General features: G+C 38.1%; 1 protein-coding gene across 1 annotated transcript in view; it reads right to left on the reverse strand.

Moving 5' to 3' along the window:
• Nucleotides 1-19,255, reverse strand: part of LOC127461027 (sodium channel protein type 5 subunit alpha-like) — a 41,863-nt gene that overhangs the window by 13,447 nt on the left and 9,161 nt on the right. Inside the window, 17 exon segments of the mRNA XM_051768249.1 lie at nt 2,263-2,730; nt 3,478-3,831; nt 4,979-5,131; nt 5,253-5,480; nt 6,200-6,210; nt 6,430-6,532; nt 8,424-8,615; nt 10,431-10,625; nt 11,464-11,608; nt 12,219-12,282; nt 12,609-12,614; nt 12,883-13,098; nt 14,277-14,368; nt 14,605-14,733; nt 15,730-15,819; nt 17,050-17,168; nt 17,850-18,150. Coding sequence (XP_051624209.1) covers nt 2,263-2,730; nt 3,478-3,831; nt 4,979-5,131; nt 5,253-5,480; nt 6,200-6,210; nt 6,430-6,532; nt 8,424-8,615; nt 10,431-10,625; nt 11,464-11,608; nt 12,219-12,282; nt 12,609-12,614; nt 12,883-13,098; nt 14,277-14,368; nt 14,605-14,733; nt 15,730-15,819; nt 17,050-17,168; nt 17,850-18,122 — 2,838 coding nt within the window. The 5' untranslated portion in view covers nt 18,123-18,150.

Raw genomic sequence — 19,255 nt, forward strand, 5'->3', positions numbered from 1 at the left:
AGTATAAGGACAAAAGAATAAAGAAATCTATCAGCCCTAATGTGTAAATGCCCTGTATGGCATGGAAAGTGAAGGCATGAGGATAGGGATAGCCAGAAGAAGGGAGAATTTCCTCTGTCGACAGCCATGATGCTCTACACTTGTCTAAGGTTCTAGGGAATTTTCACCATATACAAAAATGCAATTATTTAATATAAAGGGCACTGTAATGTTTTCAATATTATTTTTAAATATAAACACATTTAAATAATATAAACAAAAATTCTGGTGACTGTGCCTAAAACCAGAAATGTTAATGGGGTTTGACTTTTGGGGGTAGTAATCCAGAAAGATGCTGAACTTCCATTTAATTTGCTGGGCCATCAGAGGCAAGCCATGATTCTCCACCTTTTTTTGATATGGAACTGTACTGTAGTAGAATATTAGAATGAGCTGGGTTTCTATATCAGAAAAAGCATGGTTGCTTAGGGAACCATTTCTAGAGAGCACATTTTTGCATCCAGGAATGACAGCAAACAGAATTACCCATAGAAACTAATACCATGTATCAGACAAGCTTAAAGTCATTGTGTTTCCTGGTTAATTTCTGTTTACTTATTTTGTACAAAATTATACATTAAGTTACACCATTAACCATGGCTATTGATGAGACACAAACCTCCATGCTATTACTACCTCTAGAGAGATGTGCCACCTCCATAGGCATTATAATTGCTACTCTTCAAAAAATCCCAATCTGTCCTGTCATTGCTGAATGAAAGAACAGCTGTGACAGTTTGAATATTCCACAAGTTGATAAAAGTTACAATTACCTCTTTTTGTTCTTGCTTTTCATGTGTTACTGTGTAAACATTTATAGTTTCAGGAGCCCCAGAAATCTGACTGAAGCTGCTTGAACTCTGTTCCTGTTCACTATGTCCTAATCTGTCTCCCTGCAGGAAATAATGGAAACTAGTTGATTTTCCACATTTTTCCTTCCTGACAGTCTTTCCTAAAATCAAAATTCTTTTACAGAATCTAAAACATCCAGAAGAGCTAGAATCACAGAATCACCGAATCACAGAATGGTTTGAGTTGGAAGGGACCTTAAAAGTCAACTAGTTCCAGCCCTCCTGTCACGGACAGATAATCTTCCACTAGTATGTTTGTCTTTTTACAGATAATTAAGTTATATCCTTAAAATGCTTGTAATAGAATAGTTTTTCCTTCAATTTCAAATACTGTCCTCTTGAGGTTTTACTGTGGAAATACATCATTCCCCAAGAAGACCTAAGTGATCCCAATCAGTTCTCAGTCCTTTTGTCTCCACAAATTCCAAGAAAGACCAGATTCCACTGCAGCAGTTTTTGTCATCAAATGCTTCTGGATAACATATTTGAAAAGGCCACAGATGGTTCTAAGGTGATCAGCAATTTTTACTTCTTTGAAAATTTGTCCAAAGATATTCCATTGGCAATGCTTCCTAATATGACCAAAACCATAGGAAATGGATCCCAGCAGTCCACCTAGACACTGACCACTGGAGACATTCCAAACCTGCCTGTACACACTCCTCTGTAACCTGCTTTAGGTGACCCTGCTTTTGCAGGGCGGTTGGACTGGATGATCTCCAGAGGTCTCTTCCAACCCAAACAATTCTGTAACTTGGTGAAAAGAGTTCCTATAGCTCCTGAATCTGATTTGACAGTTCTGGATGGGTGTGATAGACACCTGAAATATCTCAAACATGCCTATGTACAATCATGACAGTACAAATGTATAACTCACATGCAGAAAGACTTGAGCTTTATCCTGCCCGATGCAAGAAAATCACAAGATATAAAGGGAAATCCAAAGTATTATAAAGGTGAAAAGGTAATTAAAAAAATATTTTTTGAGGTGCAGCTTTTCTTTCCATTTTCTTTGGATGCCATGCAACTGAGGAGCAACATATAAGCAGCTGAAGAGGCCTGTGTTAGAAACTATCCAAGTGTAAGACAAAGGAGACAAAAAGAAGGAATGTCTGTCTTCATCAAACTTCATTTATTTGTTGACAGCAATAGATGGAAACAAAACAGACAACAGCAGAATTAGGGTTATCCATGAAGAGAATGGTGAAAAAGCGGATATTCAAAATCTCTTTGGCAAATGAAGACTATTTGGTAGCCCTTGCACTAGAAGAACAAAGAAAGTAAAATGGCAGAAATGACAGAAGGGATAATATTTACTGTGGAGTCCATGAGATGACAATTACAGATGTAAGTTACATATTTTGTTTTAAATGTGAATAGTGCTTACCTGTTTTCTGTGTTCTGTTTCTGTGAATACAGTGTGCTCATCATCACTTTTGTCACAGTAACTCTCTGCTGCTTCAGTGGGAACACAGGTACTGTGACTGCTGGAAAGATCTTTATATTTCCTTATTATTGAGGAATTCTCTTCATTATGGTAACACTCTATGTCAAAGCAATTGTTGTCTATATATTTTCTGATATCTGTCATGGCATAATTATTATCCTCTATGTTTTTGCCAGAAATTTCTTCCAAAGTCTTCTTTTTCTCTGTTTTTCTGAGGCTTCCTTTCATTTTTCTGCCACAAGAATCCAGAATTCTGTCTTTCAAAGACTTCAGGCCCTGGTGAATCTGTGCAAGGGCAATCTGACATTTAGTCCTTTTTCCAGGTTCCTCTTGTCCTCCTGAGGCATCAATATTGAACGAACTCAGCAGCAGGGCAATGAACAAGTTGAGTACCTTGAAATAATTAAAGTAAGTTGGAGACACCACTGCTAACAGAAAAGTGACTTCAGAAACCCTCAGTCTTGCTTTCCTCAACACTGCCATAAAATTATTTACTATTATATTGCAATATTGTTATAGTATGATCTGGCCCCTTCTGGAAGGAATGGCAGGAGAAAAAGGAAGGAAGTGAGGGTTTGGGTATATCAAATATATTTTCACCTGCTCTGATGTCCATAACGTATGAGGAGATAGATATGTTGAAAAAGAGCAAAGATGAATCTTAATAACACCACCATCCAAAAGGGTCTGGTATAGACCAACAAACCAAGCAGATGAAAAAGATTTTGTCTTCCAGTACATTTACATTCCATCTACTATATGTCACACAAACCAGAAAATCTGGGTCTTCATAATACAAGGACAAGTTGATAAGCATTAAAAGCACTGAACAGTTGGTTATTTGATCCTACCAACACAAAAGATGAAGAGATCGGACACCACATTATCAGAAGCACTGCACTTCTATGCTGTGGGTAGAGGGAATAACTTGGCATTGCTTCTACCTCTTGTGTGAGAAAGAGAAAGAGAGGGGAAAAGTAAAAAAAAAAAAAAAAAGACAGTAGAAAAACATGTCAAGTGACATCCAGAAAAGAGAATAGCGTGAATACTCTTGAAATGATAAAGTTTCCCTCTGAAAAAATCAGTTGCCAGTGTAACTAGGTGCATTCAGTAGGGACTGGGAATCGACTTAAAACTCACCACCAGGTTTCCTATCACCAGGACTAGCAAGAAAATGGTAATACATTTCTGTTTTCCAGCCACTTCCATACATTCCCACATCATTTCAATCCATTCTCCACATAATATTCGGAATACAATCAGGATTGAATGATTGAAATCCTTCATATGCCAGCGTAAATCCTTACTGGTGCTTATTTTATAGAACTTTTTTTCATAATCGGTGCCCAAAAATTGCATTCCTACTATAGCAAAAATAAATACAGTGATAGCCAAAACCAGAGTGAGGTTACTCAGAGCCCCAAATGAGTTTAGAATTATTCTCATAAGAGTATTTAAGGCTGGCCAGGACTTTGCCAATTTGAAGATCCTGATCTGTAAATAAAACATAAGAGAAAAAAGGTAAGGTCAAACACAGCCCAGACAGCACAGCCCACATAAAAACCAGACCCTGCATTTATCATGCTGATTTTACTGCAGTAATTATTTTTCCCCCAAAGAAAGGCTTTTAATTGTTTTGATGCAAAAGTGCTGTGCTTAACTCCAACAGTAAATGTTATTGAGAGCAGAGAAGTATCAAAGGAAGGTTTCAAATTGTTTGTGCTAAGTTAGATATGAGAATGTGCCAGTCTAACAATATTAATAGCAATAAAAAGAACACGAATATAAATATCTTATGAGTACATGAATGAAGGTCATGAAATGACTGAGTTTTGGACTAGATGGAATGTTAAAGACAAATATTTTTTCACACCTCTCACCAAACAAACTCAAAATAGGATTTGAAAAGCCAGATGGGACCTACCCTATGTACCCCCATGAGTAAAACTGAGGCATTTAGTCAAATTAGCATTCAGGGCTGTGAAAATCTCTCAGTCAAGACACAAAGGTGAAACAGAATTCACCTGAATTTCTAGGTGTGAGGACCCTGAAATACTATGAAGAATTTGAAGTAATTAGTAAATTTAGCATTATAAATATTCATGAAAGACATAAGCACAAAAGTACTGTTATACATATATGTCTCAGAACTATTCCTCTTTCTCCCCAAAATGGAGGAAAGCACTGAAGAGCCCTCAAGGCCAAGACTGAGCCCTGAGGAAAGCTCCATTATTTTACAAATCTCAGCTCAAAAGGAAAAGCCGTGAAAGAATCTTTGCTATCCTTAAGCTCAGCAGATAATATCTGCTACTGATTGTAGCTCTGAAATGTAGTTGAGCAGTGCCACTGTACAGACCTAACAGAGAACCAGTGAACTCTCTGCTGGGTCAGATCTCCCTGGCAGCACACTGTGCAGGGGATTTGTAGCATCCAACATACACAGTATAATAAACATACTGAAAATATTCTTTAATATTAATTATTTTTTTTTAATTAAATGTTCATGTTGGCTTACTATTTACCAACAAAGAGAACTGATTTGAAAGATTCATCAGTAAAATAATGAGAGGGTATTTCACTGTAATCTTTCACAAATCTATACAAAACATGTGCTTTTAAAAAAGAGCAAAGAAATCATTACCGCCCTGAAAGGTGACAGATTGGTTCCAAAGCTCAGTAGGCCAATCAAAACAACCAAGCTATCAAAAACATTCCACTTGTTCTGAAAATAGTAGTAAGGATCTAGAGCAATGATTTTCAAGAGCATTTCTAGTGTAAAAATCAGTGTGAAGATCTGGAAAGACAAAAAAGAAATTCAGAAAAGGTCACTGAAGAAGTCTGTCTCCTTATGGGACTATTCCAGTATAAATACAGGGTTATAACTCCATATTCACCCTAACATAGACCTCACTTACCTGGTCACTTATAGTAATCATTTTTCTGGTTTCTGGCAACATGCCAGGGTGCTCCATAGCCATGAATAAGGTGTTCAAGACAATGCAAACTGTGATAAAGAGTTCAACAAATGGATCCAAAATCACCAATTTCACCTTCTCTTTGACTGCTCTCCAGAATGGACAACAATTCCAAATTAAATACTTGGAAACAAAACGTTTCCACAATGCAGGACATTTCACTTTTGACTCTAGCAGAGAAAGAAGGAGAGTGGCATATGAATAATCCTGTGTGGAATATCAGAGTGTGAAGAAAAAGACAGTCAGAGAAAAGATTGGAAAATTAAAAATCAAACTCATGTGAGCAGAATGGTATCATTGAAAAGAGTTGTTTCACTCCTACTACACAAAATAGGCTACACTAATCACAGGCTATTGCAGGTCACCATCAACAAATATCATAATGACAGAAACAGGGGATATTCCCCACCTCTTCATATGTTTATTATTCTTTCCTGTGAGGTTGGGGAGGTCCTGGCACAGGTTGCCCAGAGAAGCTGTGGATGCCCCATCCCTGGGAGTGTTCAAGGCCAGGTTGGATGGGACTCTGAGCAACCTGGTCTAGTGGAAGGTGTCCCTGACCATGGCAGGGGGTAAGAACAAAATGATCTTTAAGGTCCTTTGCAACACAAACAGTTCCATGATTCTATGATTACACTATTAAAGGATGATAAAGGATCTGCATTAAGGAGAGAAATCACTTTTTCTGGGACAATGACAACCTGTTTCCTGTGAGTTGAACCTGCCCAGCCACAGGTGTCCATAGCTGAGGACAGGGTTATAAGTGAGGTTGGAGGAGAGCTTAGGAGATCTGTAGTGCAACCCCCTTCTCCAAGCAGGGCCAGCCATCAGGTCAGAGACTGCACAACCTCTTCCTCTGAAAATAGGCCATGTTTCTGCTTACACACACTTTGAAATTCTCTTCTTTCAATCAAGTTGGTCAGGCATGATTTACCCTTGGTAATTGTGAGTTACAGTCACAGTTATATGAGATATGAGAATATTTATTTTACTGAAATTGATATTTGCAGCGTAATTTCCCCTAGTGGTTTTAAAATAATGCTGAGTGTTTGAGACAGTTTGATCTCTCAGGTCACATTACACAATCTCATAGGAAAAACAGGAAAGAATGACTTACTCGAATTGTCTGTAAGAATAGTGGCTGCACTCATTAACCTCTGTCTTCGGAAAGGATCATTAATAGAGTCCACTGACACATCATAGGACAGCAGGATCTGCCTCTTTGGTTAGAAAGACAGTAGAAGGTAACATAGCAAGGGAATATGAAAAACTGGCAATACAAAAATTATGTCCAGCATGACATAAATATGCCTTTTTAAATACATATTGAAGGGAAGCTTTACTTTGGTGAAAGAACATAAACCAAAAAAATACAGCACTGTCAGGTCTTTGCTTTAGAAGGCAAAGGGTATTTCATCAAAACCAGTAAATTTCTTCATGAAGTTGTTTCCTTCTGAAAATATTTAATAACAATAATAGTCATTGTAGAAGAAGTATAGAAACATAATGGGACAAGGGAAAAGAATCCTTCCATCTTTGCGGTGACTGATGAGAAGAACAGACAAAAAAACCACTGGCCATCAGTTTGAATAAACTATTGCCTTTTTAATAAAGAATTATTGATAATAAAAAATAAACATTTATTAATATGAAAAATAGACATGTAGTTAATAAAAATTATTATTGTTCCAGCACTATCAGGCCTATCTAGATCTCTACTAATATTGAACTGCTTAATACTAGGAATGGCACCACTTTTGTTTTCATTAGAAGCCACAGAATGCTCAGCTCAGTGCTCCTGATGTGAGCTCAAGGACAGACAGGCCAACACTTGTATCTTATGGGATACACTGAATTATTATTTAATATTCAGACACATTAAAACCCACACACTCAGGATTAAGTAGAGAATCACAAAACATGGGCTGCAAAGAATATGTGAGACTCTGAGGTAGAGAAAATCAGAAAGAATTCTAGAGAAAGTGGGAAGGGTATATAAGTAAGGATATATCACACCATTACTTCAAACTTTTTTGATACTATGATTTTATCAACATATTCTAGAAAGCTGTTATTCAGGGAATGAAACTGGTATTCTTGGCCTCAGGAGTTTAATAATAATTATTTCTCTTTGTCATTCTGATATTTTAATGAAAAATAATCAAAATGTAGCTGATAGAACTGTCATAGAAGGGACATATCAAATGAATTTGTAATATAGAGCTAAAATGCTCATTTTTCTCTCTGTAGTTTTTCTGAGTCTAAAAGGTTCATTTAGACTATTCTAATTATGTCCTAGTTACCAGTGCAACTTGTCCTTTCATTCCTTTCTCTAATGTTTGGTGTCTTGTAGGACAGAAATACATAAAAATGTGTGTGCCAGCCTGACTAAAGTCCTCGGTCTTCTTGTTGAAGTTCACAGCTGTTCAGAAGCATTGAGTTAGTGTTTTTATAAAAGACAAGGGTGTTCACCAACGCTGACCTGGTTACTGCTGCTCATCTGTCTTTAACTGAGGGAAATAACTGGGGATGAGAAACTGGGATTTAAAATAGGGATATTCTCTAGAGGAATGGTCCATTCAAGTTTTTGTAAACTGATTTTGTCCTACCAAAATGTTCCTACCTGATATACTTTTTTCTCTTTGACTTAGTATCTTTAGCCTCTTTTATGATGAAAGTAGAGACTAGATTGTTTTAAGAGTCCTCAGTTGCAGGAGAGACACCAGAAATTGCCACATTTGTTGTAGATTGTATTTATTTGACTAATAAAAGAACTCTGTCAGAGCATCTCACCCTGTTTGGATTATGCTCTAGGTTTTCCTTTCTATTTTTTTCCTTTTATAATGTGAAAATATTATGATATGAAATAATAACATGTACTACTGACAGCCACTTCTAGCTTCCCTTTCAAGTCCAAATAGTGCTGTCTCACTCGCATCCCAAAATACAATTTTCAGATTGCTTTAAAAAACAAGCTATTCCAAGGAATGCAAGAAGGAGAAAAAAAAAACAGAGAGGGAAAAAAATGGAAATAAAGAAAGCTTTTCTGCTCAGTGAATTCTCATATCACACCTAAGCTTAATGAATATATTTTCTATTTTGAATACTTACAAGCTTCTTGTGGCAGTGACCAGGCTGTGAATTAAATATTTGCTCCTCTTTCTCCTGATCCTCTAAAACTACATTTTGTCTTAAAATAGGTGTTTCTTTAATAATCGCTTTTCCTTTCAAATTTTTCAAGTCACCAACTGGCATTTCAGACCCAACCTGCAAGGCCTTACTGCTTTCTGCTGCAGCCACCTCCTGTAAAAGAAAAGTCAAAAGGTCTGTTTATTAACACAAGGTAAATGCCAACACATGGACAAGGATAATATTCAATTTAATTTTTACTCTATTAAATTATTACCCTGTCTGAATGCTGAGGAACTTGGTAAAATGGTGATGCCTTACACCTTAATGCACTGCCAGGCAGTCCCAAATCTTCGTTCACGAAGCCTAGCCATGATGATGGCACCTTATTGATGAAATTGGATAGTTGCTGGGGGATATTTGTATGGCCTCTTACAAATCTGACATTTTTGACTGTAAGCAGTAAATCAGAGGTCTCTTTTATAAAAAGCTACAAGATACAATAGATCTTACCAATAATTTTCAACCCATCCTGCTGCCTTGGCTTGGAGTTTCACTTCTGGTGGATGAGAAGCTTGAGATGACCCAGCAGCGTGGGCCTGCAGCCCAGAAATAACTGTGTCCTGGGCTGCATCACGACAAGCATGGGCAGCAGGTCAAGGCAGGTGATTCTCCCTCTCTGCTCCCCTCTCCTGAGACCCCACCTGCACTGCTGTGTCCAGCTCCAGGCCCCCCCCAACATCAGCAGGACATGGACCTGCCCAAGGGCACGGAGATGCTCTGAGGGCTGGAGCACCTCTGCTCTGGAGACAGGCTGAGAGAGTTGGGGTCATTCAGCCTGGAGAAGAGAAGGCTACAGGGAGACCTTAGAGCCCCTTCCAGTGCCTAAAGAGGCTCCAAGAGAGCTGGAGAGGGACTTTTTACAAGGCTAATGGTTTTAAAGGGAAAGAAGGGAGATTTCGATTAGATGTTATGAATAAATTCTTTCCTGGCAGGGTGGTGAGGCACTGGCATAGGTTACCCTGAAAAGCTCTGGATGCCCCATCCCTGGAAGTGTTCAAGGCCAAGTTAGATGGGGTTTTGAGCAATCTGGTCTAGTGGAAGGTGTTCCAGACCATCCTGGACTGGAAGATCTTTAAGGTCCCTTGCGATCCAAACCATTCTGTGATTCCATGACTGAATGATTATCAGAAATAAAAACAGGTGATCCCTGGTCCCTTTCAGACCAAGGTCTGAATGATTGGAACAATATTATGCCAAGAAGAAACGCTGTGGAAATCTGATGTGTGTCTATTAACTCTCCAAAACAACAGCAAAGAAACTAATGCAGTCTCTGGATGTCAAGAGGAAACTTAATATGGAAGAAACAGCATTATCCTGGCTAAAGACTATTCCTGTTCTTGTCAACTGATAGACCTCCTGCATCCTGTCACTCAGAAAGAGGCCTGAGAACCTTTAAAATGCTGAGCACAGTGGCTCTTGGAAGGCTTTTTAATCAGGCCTGAACTCTGTCAGCACTGGAACTTCCAACTTCTGGGAACTGCAGAAATGACAATTTTTCTCATGGATGTAAACGTATTCACTCGTATTTCCTTCATGAGACTATGCAGTAATAGGAAGAAGGAATACCCAGAGAAAGGAATTTCTGTCCACAGCAATAATGGTAGTGTACAAGAATGGGGAAAACCATGGAGTGCAGCACCTATGCAATACCATAAAAGCTACAAACTTCCCAACAAGCCATTTCTGTAAAATGTCAGGTCTGCAAATCCTAAAATTCAATGATTGTTTTTTGTATCACAGAAATATTTATATATTCAAATACATATATACATATATACATACACACAGGCATTTATAGAGACATAAAGAGAAATGAAGTGTCAGAAGGTGTGCAAGAAGCACATATTTAATTCAAAACATCATTTCCCTGATTCACATACAGAAGAAAACAAAAGGAACCACTTATTATATGTAATAATTACAAACCTGTTCTTTCTCTAGAATTTGTTGGGCATCCTGAAGCAGTTTTTTCTTGGCCTCTGTTTCAGCAAGACTAGATCTGTTTTGCTCTTCATATGCCATAGTTACTACAGCCAAGATCAGATTGAAGAGATAAAATGAGCAGAAAAAGATGACTCCCATGAAAAAAAAAATGCAGGTCACTCCAGATGTACGGATAGTCTGTGAGGAAAAAGTAAAAGCTGTGATATATTCTTAACAAACTAACGTTTACAATACAATTTCAAACTAACTTTACACTTTTTTAAAATGGCAGAAGAGGAGATGGCTCAAAATAAGCTCTGATACATTAAAACCCAAAAACCATGTGAGTTTCAAATGGCAAGAAGATGATATATCCATTTTTAAAAAGTCCTAATTAATAACGGTTGATGGAAAAAAAGTTAAAATGGACAAAAAAATGTAGAACAAGGCAAAGGATAATTCTTGGCTAGCAAAGGCATTGCATAGACATAGGGGATCCAGAGAGTTGTCTACATGCATTTTTATAGCATTTCTGAAAAAAAAAAACCACCAGAATTCAAAAGTTACATTCAGCTCTCTGAATCAAAACATCAAGCCTCCAAATTTTTAATGTCAGTTGTCAAAAATGATCTGAGACTAAAGTGTTGAGCCAAAAGGTTTGGTGAGGAGTCAGGACTTAAAAGGAAGAGGAACAGAGAAGGCAACAAGTCCTCACGCTCCCTGCAGCAGCAGTGAGCTCACTGGCTGGATCTGCTGTATATCCCAATCCTTGGGTGGTTCCATACTCATATTTCACTCTTAACCACTGACCCCAGTGTGTTCTCCTACAGAACTATGGGCATTCCCAGCAGGATTGCTCCCATTCCATGTCCCTTGCAGAAGGTGTTACAACTTAGTCACTTGAACCTACTCCCTTAATATTTACACAGATTTTGAAGGAAATGTGCTGTCAGTAAGGTTAAAACCAGTAGAGATTTTTCTAGTGGCTCTGAATTGCATGTGTCAAGTCATTCTATCAGGTAATAGAAGTACCCACCTGCCTGTAGAGACGCTCCCAGGAATCCTGTGTCATCAGACGGAATACAGAGAGGAAGGCCCAGCCAAAATGATCAAAACTTGTATAACCAAAGTCAGGATTCTGCCCAATCTTCTGGCAGGTATAGTTTTCTGGGCACTCTTTCCTAACCACAAAATAAAGATTAAACTATACTTACATGGAGATTTAACGGTACCTGAAAGCACCCAATAGACAACACCAAATTTGTTCAGTTTATCTGAAAGTCCATTTCATTATTCCCCAATTTAATTCTGCCAGAAGGGTTGATTTATACCAAACCATCCTAGAAAGCCATTTGTCTAATCAGAGAAAACTAGAAAGAAACCTTAGTTTAGGACTAGACAAAAAGTGTCCCCTGATGTAGGATATGTGCAAACAAATACACAGAGAGGGGGAAAATGGAATTATTTTTAGTTTTAAATAATTCACCAAGATGAGGAGAGGAGAGTTTATTAATCTCTAACAGGTCTTTACTGAACTCTTCTTCTCCTCATTTATATCATTCTTCCTTACCATTACATTCCCCGTGGTTAGCAACAAAGTACATACATAAGTGGTTGCATCCTTGTACTTCATTCTTTTTCTAATGTGAAATACTTGGCTTTTAATTTAATGACATACATGCATCCCCATCCTCCTGAAAAATCCTCACCATTCCTTTAGACCAGAAATAAAACCACAGTACATCTGGAGGAACAAATTAAAAAAATATTAAAACTATCTTATTCACTTACTCAGGATCTGAACTGATCTCACAGAGCAATATGTCAGAAGAGCCATTCATTCTGTGGCAGATATCTAATAAAAAATAAATCAAGGAATCATAAAATCAGAAGTTATCAGTTTCGACAGCCTTCTGACAGGAAACCATACATTTACTGCACTTGATAAACCCCCTGATGGATCAAAGCTCTGGGAAGGATCCTTTCACAACAAAGGATGTATAGGGCTGATTCTCAGCAAATCTGTCTCTGTGACAGATTTAAAAAAATAGCAACACTTTACTGCACAACTCCCAGTGTAACATTTTACTTGGTCTCTGCTAAAAGTAAGAATTGCTGTGAGAAGTAGGCAAAATCCCTGAAATATAGAAAAAGTGATGGGAAAATAACCATTCCCTGTGCAGTACCCTGAAAATTAGGATCCCTGTGCAATGCACAGGTAAAAAGGCAAATACTTATAGAAAATTCAGCCCATCCTATCCCACAGATTGCTAATCTTTCTCCAAATCCAAGATTCACTAATTTCACATTCACTTGTCCCAGAGACTTCCTATTAAGACTCGTGCAAACGGAAGGGTTTTCCTTCTTGGGAGAAATACATGCAACTATCACATCTCTGTGAAAATTCAAGACATACATGGGAAGATACACAGATTATGTAAAGGGAGAAAAGAACAAGATTTACCTTCATCACTTGGTACATAGATCTTGGGATCCTTACATAACGAGTCATTGTACACAGTATTATTGAGGACACATTTGAATCTTAAATTGCCCATAAAAAGCTGGAGGCCTATTAGGGCAAATATACTCAAGCAAAATACAGTCAAGATCAACACGTCAGCAAGTTTCTTAACAGATTCAACAAGTGAATTTACAATGATTTTCAGACCTAGAAAAATAAGATCCAACAATATGCAAAATGAGAAGAGGAATGCAGTGACATTCTCATGTGACAAGACACAGCAGCTGCAAGTATGTTAAAAAGTATTAAATGAGTATTAAATGAGGTAAAACAAAGCACAGGAGTGACTAAAGCATTTTTCCTTAAATTTCCTAATCAAAATTTCTTTGGTTTCTGTTTAGCACTAACACTAATTTTGCTATCTTGCACATTCTAAATTAAGATGGTATCCTAGCAGAGTCTTACAAACTTTAATGAACATGGACAGATTTCTGTGCTTGATTAACACTAAACAAGTACTTCACCCTGGGCCAAATACACATTACAATGACAAAGAGGGTGACTGTTTCCTGGGCTGTGTTAGGCAAAGCATGGCCAGTAGGTCAAGGGAGGTGATTGTTCCTCTACCCAGCCCTGGTGGGGCCACAGCTGGACTACTGGCTCCAGTTCTGGCCCATGGACACACTGCAGAGTCCAGCAAATGGCCACAAACATGGGGAAGGGACTGGAGCAAATCTGCCACGAGGAAAGGCTGAGTTGGGCCTGGTCAGCCTGGAGAAGAGAGGGCTCAAGGGGGATCTCCTCCATGTCTGCACAAATCTGAAGGGAGAGTGCAAAGAGGATGGATCCAGGCGCTTTTCAGTGGTGCCCAGTGCCAGGGCCAGAGGCCATGGGCACAAATCGAGACATGGGATGTTCCATCTGAACATCAGGAAACACTTTTCTACTGAGAGGGTGACTGAGCACTGGCACGGGTTACCCAGGGAGGTTCTGGAGTTTCAATCCTTGGAGACTCACAAAAGCTGTCTGGACTTGGTCCTGGCAGTGAGTCTGGACCAGACAACCTCCAGATGTCCCTTTCAAACTCAACCATTCTGGGATTCTGAGAAAATGCCTTCTTTATGAACTAAAGACCAATATTGAGGCAGAAAAATTGAATTTGAGATATGATATAAGCAGACAGTGATATCCAGGATTTTTCATAAGAAAAAAAGTCAAATTATATTTGATCTCTGTTCTCCAAGCTGAATATGAAAGCAAAAGTATTTATGTGTGGTTTTGACACTTAAATTAAACACTTCCTATGTTTCATTCCTGCTATAATTCCATAGAAAGAATTAGCACACTGATGAAATGGAGAGACTATCAGTAAGATTGTTCCTTACCTGGTATTACTGAAATGGCTTTCAAAGTCCTCAGCACTCTGAAAGTTCGAAGAGCTGAAACATTGCCTATATTTTGAAACATAGTAACGTACCTATAAAATTAAACCACATATAACTGAATGGCAAGGATGTAACTTTTCAAACCATAACCACGTCGAGCCAGTCTATGACTATTTTTCTCTTTGCAGATATGTAAATGATGGTTCAAGCACAGTAACTCTTTAGCAGGTAGGATGCCAAACACTCTCAGGAATTTCAGCAACATCAGATAGTGCTTTATCTGTGGCTTTTTCCCTTCAGTGTAAAAGAACAACTGAGTTGTACTTACATTACAATAATAACAGACAGATCCAAGCAGTTCCACGGATCTCGAAGGAAGGTAAATTCATTCCAAACAAATCCTGTTGCTACTATTTTTATCAATATTTCAGTAGTATATATGCCAGTAAAAGCAATTCTGAGGAGGAAAGAGTGTATGTAAGTTATAGAAATAAAAATATTAATGAGATTGAGTCACATTCAGGCACATTCAGGCATTTCCTAGGATTTAGTCCCTGCATGGAGTAAAGGTAGAAAATGTAAAGTAAAATAGGACTGGTTACATTACTTTCTGAAGCATCATGGCTATAAGAAGATGTGTTCCTGAATTCTAGTAAGATTACAGGTAGTAACTAGGAAAGTTCACATAAGCATATAATATTATTTCTAGGTGAAGGATAGCTCATGCTTCCTTAGCAAACATTGTTAAGACTGTGTCTGTATTCTAAAGCAGTCTAGAAAATCTCAAAGCCTCAAATTCTGGCAGAACACTAGAGCAAATATTCTATAACTGAAAGAAATACTACAGAAAATTAAGCTATTCTTATCACCATGCTTACCCCAAGATAAAAGGGGCTCCAGAGACATTTTCAAGATTTAATTCTAGAACAACAAGTCAAGTCGCACTGGATACAGTGCACAAGTACAAAAGGTAGCAAGCCATTACAAAGAGATGCCTTTCTAATGGGAACAGCTGAACCAGGAGTGTCACCAGGAAACAGGAAGAAAGAACAGAATGAACATTTATCCCTTTCTAGTTTTTGCATGAGCCAACCATAACAGACATTCAGGTTATTGCTGTAGAAGGAGAGATATTAAGTTAGAATTCGACCCCACAGTCTCTCTAAAAGGCTCATTCCTTAAAAGAAAAAATGGGCCAACCTTCTATGCCACAGCAGATGGCAAAATTAGCCAACACAGAGTAAAGGGCACATGGTGTGAGCCTCTGAGAAAAGGCACTGAAGCTCCACCAAAGACTGGGAGATATAATAACAATCCTCAATCTTCCTCAGAGGTCTGACTGAGTGAAATTTTTCAAGGCCCTGAATTAGATCACCACATTGTTTAAATTTTTCAGTCCTGTGTGTAAATATCCACGGAAAAAGAGGAAACATACAACCACTGAGATACTTACTCAGTCCAGTTGAGTGCTGGTGGGAGCTGACGTACAGTCATAACCACACAATTGAGTAACACAGTACATATAATAATGCCAACAAAACATGTGAATAGTAAGTTAAGGAAAAAATGCTACATTATAAAACCATGAAGTTCACAGAAGGTCCTGATTTCCACACAGAAAGCATACAGACATTCAAATAATGACTTTGGTTTTGGATATGGTCAGGACTTTTCATGTGTTTTCCAAAGAAACTAATAACAGATCAAACTTGCTTATCTGGGTAAAATTCAGGATTTACATATAAAAATGTGCAGACAGTTTCAGAAGTTAGGACTTTAGTGGGACATAGCATGTTAGACAGAAGAGATGACAAACATAAATAAATGAAAAAAAATGGTGTACTGTTATTTGAAACTTGAAAAACCTCCATTTTTTTTGCAGCAGCAGGAGGATGGAATAAAGAGAAATGGGCCACAATTCTGTAGTAACTAGGGGTTTTAAGCCTGGGAAAACCATTTGAAAACACTTAATAACCAATTACTAGTGTTCTTTCATTAAAGTTTACCTGTCACCAATAAAACTATTTGGCTTTTTTTTGTTTAAACGGATATGGTTCTTAAATTTAGAGTTAATTTGAAAGTGAATAGTAAATTTAGTAATTTCTTATAGCAGGCATACACATTCAAAGTCAGACATAAGTTCCATTAAAAAGATCTATTTTCACAAAATAATAATTCCAAATGAAAACAGATGTTTAGCAGAAAATGCAGAAACTACTCACTTGGTGGTTTTGCATCTGCAAATCCTTCACATTCTGATATTCTCCAAACAACAGTTATATTGTTACAAAAATATGAAAGATGGGCACTCTTCAGAACATTCTAAACTTGAGTGTGGAACACATTTCTTAGGAGAACATGAGACTCTTCCAGCAAAGCTTCACCATAAATCCCATCTTTCATATCTTAATAGCCAGGGAGTCCCTGGTTTGCTTTGTTTGTTAGTTTGTGTGTTTTTAATTTAACTTTGTGACCACATCAGAGATTTCGAACAAGTTCTGGAAAAGGGTCACAATGTCATACAATAGCCTCTAAAGGTTGTTTCACACCACTATCTGCAAAATTGATTTTAAATATCAGCTTTTTCACATTTTCACCAACATTATGCAAATATCTCAGCTGGTGTAACATTAGATTCAATAAAACTTTTAAAAAATCTCTGTCACAGCCATATAAACTCTACATTCACACTAATATAAAAAGAGGAACAGAATGACAGAAAATGGTCCAGAATATTTTAAAATTCAAATAAGAGAAACCAATGAAAGGATATGAATTGGTCAGAATTTTAATTGCTGCTTTTCTGACTGGATTAAAAGGACCAAATATACACAAGGCAGGTGTGGCAGTAAACCGGAAAATAGTCCTCTTTTTATTTAGCACCATAAAAGTCTAAAAAGAAAAGATTCATAGGATATAGAATATTTAAATGAACTAATTTTTTTTGCCATTTAATTGAGGAGGGATTCCTACATCATCTACTTTAGACACTCCCCCAGGCAACAACACCAACTCCTTTGCAATCGCATGGAGGATTTGCAATATAAATATGGTACAATAAACAAAGCCAAGGAGACATAAAATAACAGAAAATTAATTTACAACAATGCAAATACATGGGTTTGCTACGGAGAGTGCTGGAAATATCTCAAATATGCCTCCCCTAATTGGTATAATCTTTGTAATTCAGTGAAAGCTTCTGCAATTCCAGCATGATCTACTCTTGGACAGGCACTGCTTATACCACAGGGAGTTCAGCCTCACAGGCATCACAGGAATTGCTCTGCAAAACAAAGCATCCCTTATCCCAGAATATATTTCCTGTAGAAGTGTATCAATCATGTGTATTATGTCCTCATCATTAACTCTGACTGCTGACTGGAACTGAAGATACCTCTTCATGCCATAAAGCAGAGCACACCTTAGCACTCCTGCCCCAAAAGATGTCAGGAATGTTGAAAGACCTGTCTGCACAACTGTCAAAACCCAGCATCTCCCAACTAGAGCTTTTACTATCTCTTAAGAGTTCAGCAGACAAAATTAAATCAGAGAAATGCTTTTGGAAGTTTTAACCTTGTGATCACTGTAGTATGGATCAAAATCCTCCAGGGGCTCCCCAATGAGCTCTGATGGAATGTCCCCATAAAGCGATGGCAGCTTTTTGCAGATTTTCAAATCAAGCTGGGGAGTAAGTTGTTCTTCTTCAACTCCTTGGTCCTTATTCTTCTCTTTTTCTTTGTCTGGTTGCTTTTTTTTCTCAGCAATTCTTTGCTCAATTGCAGCCAAGGACTCAGGGGTGAAACGTCGAAAGCTGTTAGTTTCTGGTGGCCAACACCAGCGATCCATTTTTCCTTCTGAAGGTTTGTTTCCAGTGCTAGAGGCAATTTCAGAAAAAAAGCTATGAACAATTAGAAAATAGCAGAAATAATACACAGCTTTAAACTATCTATTAGAGAAATTATTTCTTCTATGAAACCCTGCATGAAAATAGAACAGAGTAGAATAGGAATAGACTATTTCAGTTGGTAGGGACCCACAACAACCATCCAGTGCAACTGACTGAGCAATTCAGGCCTGTGGGGTAATGGATAGGGTTAAAAATTAAAAGAGAATAAGAATTACAGAGAAAAGCCAGCTGCTGCTGGCATGGTCACAATGCCCCACAATAGTTCCCAAAAAACAGTGATAAGCACCTGTTATGTGAGATGAAACGGAGAAGGGAGTAACATGAAGGCACTACAGCCTCCCTCCATAAAGATCCTGCAGGAAGGGAAACATGGTGACACTTTGTAGTTCAAAGACCGTGTCATATCTGCCCACCGAGGAAGATAGATGCCAAGGATGACTACCCAATTAAGTATTTATGACTAGATTCACTGAAACTCCACCTAAACTTAAGGAAATAGTATAAAACGAAGTGGGAAATGGAGAATGGTTGGAGGAAGACTTCCACCAATACTGCTGGATAATATGCTCCCTAATATATTGGTAGATTGTTTTCTATTAGATCTTGTGTTTGTGCTTGCTTTATAGCACTGTTAGATTGTTTTTATTGTGTTTTTGCAGGTAGACACTATCACCGACGACCTATGAATCTTATTAACCTGCCAGGATTTGTATCAAAAAGAGTGTTCTTCTGTAAACTGTTAGGGTGAGCCCTTTATAAGTGCTGACAGTTTGCCAGCGGCGGAACAACACTCGGAAGGCCCACTGAGGGGCCTTCCCCGATAAAGGCAATTGATCTTGAGAATCTTGTGAATCTTGTTTGGTGAAGAGTCCCCTTGTGGGATATCTGACAGTCTGATCAGACATACATGGTTTCATTTTCCCTGGGTCACTAACAGACAAATGAACCCCTGTGGGTCGAGAAAATCTCCCCTCTCTAATGGTTGGGCGAATTCCCTCCTGCCCTTATTGTGACAAGGCCTGACTATGTTAAAGCCTGTTAGTAAGGGCATTCACTGTCCAAGTGTAGCAGT

This window comes from Manacus candei, unplaced genomic scaffold (genome assembly GCF_025592945.1).
Source record: "Manacus candei isolate 608988 ecotype Guabito, Panama unplaced genomic scaffold, ASM2559294v1 h1tg000094l, whole genome shotgun sequence".
NCBI classification, from domain to species: Eukaryota; Metazoa; Chordata; class Aves; order Passeriformes; family Pipridae; genus Manacus; species Manacus candei.